General features: G+C 54.3%; 1 protein-coding gene across 1 annotated transcript; it reads right to left on the bottom strand.

Annotated features, from left to right (window-relative positions):
- Positions 1-652: 652 nt before the first annotated feature.
- Positions 653-1,015, bottom strand: ETH_00042800 (uncharacterized protein; the record flags this gene model as incomplete). The annotated part of the gene is made up of 1 exon (XM_013375433.1): positions 653-1,015. One exon carries the CDS (start codon positions 1,013-1,015, stop codon positions 653-655), a length of 363 nt encoding a protein of 120 aa, XP_013230887.1.
- Positions 1,016-1,115: the final 100 nt, after the last annotated feature.

Here is a 1,115-nt window from a genome sequence, read left to right as displayed (position 1 = left end):
CAGCCGCAGCAGCAGCAGCAGCAGCAGCAGCAGCAGCTGGTGGTGATGGACTCTGTGGTCTCAACTACCTACGAATGCGTCAAAGCTTTGCTGCGCTTTGTTGCAACAGCAAAAGACTCTTCGGCCTTCCGCACAGTTTTGAAGAACTTGGGCCTCTGGCTGGGCAGCATCACCATCGCCAGGTACTGCTGCTGCTGTTGCTGCTGCTGTTCCCTGCTGCTGTGGCTCTATTGTTGCTGTTGCTGCTGCTGTCTTTTCATTGTTACTGCTGCTCCTTTACCGCTATTGTCTGTGCTGCTGCTGCTGCCTCATCATGACTGCTGTTGCTGCTGCTGCTGCACCGCTACAACTGCTGCTGCTGCAGCAGCAGCAGCAGCTGAAAGTTTTTTTTCCGTTGACTTGTGGGGCTGGCTTTTGCACCATTTGAACGGGAATTCTCGCGGCATTTCGAATTAGAATTAAAACTAGAACGAAATAAGGAAATGCAAAGAAAATAAACGAAAGAAAGAAGCAAATGGCGCGCTTTTGCAGGAACAAGCCGCTGCGGTCGAAGCACGTGGACCTGAAGAAGCTGCTGCTGTGTGCGTACACCTCGGGGCAGCTCGTGGCAGTGCTGCCTTTTGTTTGTCGAGTTTTGGAAAGTGTTTCCATTTCAAAAGTTTTCAAACTTCCAAATCCCTGGACTGCTGCTCTCGTCAACCTCCTCGCCGACTTCCACAGGCTCCCCCACCTCAGGTCTGCTGCTGCTGCGGTCGCGCTGCTGCTGCTGCTGCGGTCGCGCTGCTGCTGCTGCTGCGCGCGTCCTGCTGCTGCTGCTGGGGGTGTCGGTGGTGGTGGTGGGGCTGCTGTCCTTGCTGCTGCTGCTGAGGGGTGTCTTGTTACTGCTGCTGTTGCGTTTGCTGCTGCTGCTGAGGGGTGTCTTGTTGCTGTTAGTGCTGATGTTGCGTTTGCTGCTGCTGCTGATGAGTCCTTGCTGCTGCTGCTGCTGCTGCAGGACGAATTTGGTCTTTGACATCGAAGTGCTTTTTAAAAGGCTGGACATAAATGTGGCGGACTACGGCAGCAAAAGCAGCATAATTGCTGCTCTTCCTTTGCCTGTGGACAGCGCGGACTTC

Source organism: Eimeria tenella, genomic scaffold, assembly GCF_000499545.2.
Source record: "Eimeria tenella Houghton genomic scaffold, Eth_scaff2793, whole genome shotgun sequence".
NCBI lineage: Eukaryota > Apicomplexa > Conoidasida > Eucoccidiorida > Eimeriidae > Eimeria > Eimeria tenella.
Note: the sequence above shows the minus strand (reverse complement) of the source record. Positions and strands in the feature narration are given on the sequence as shown.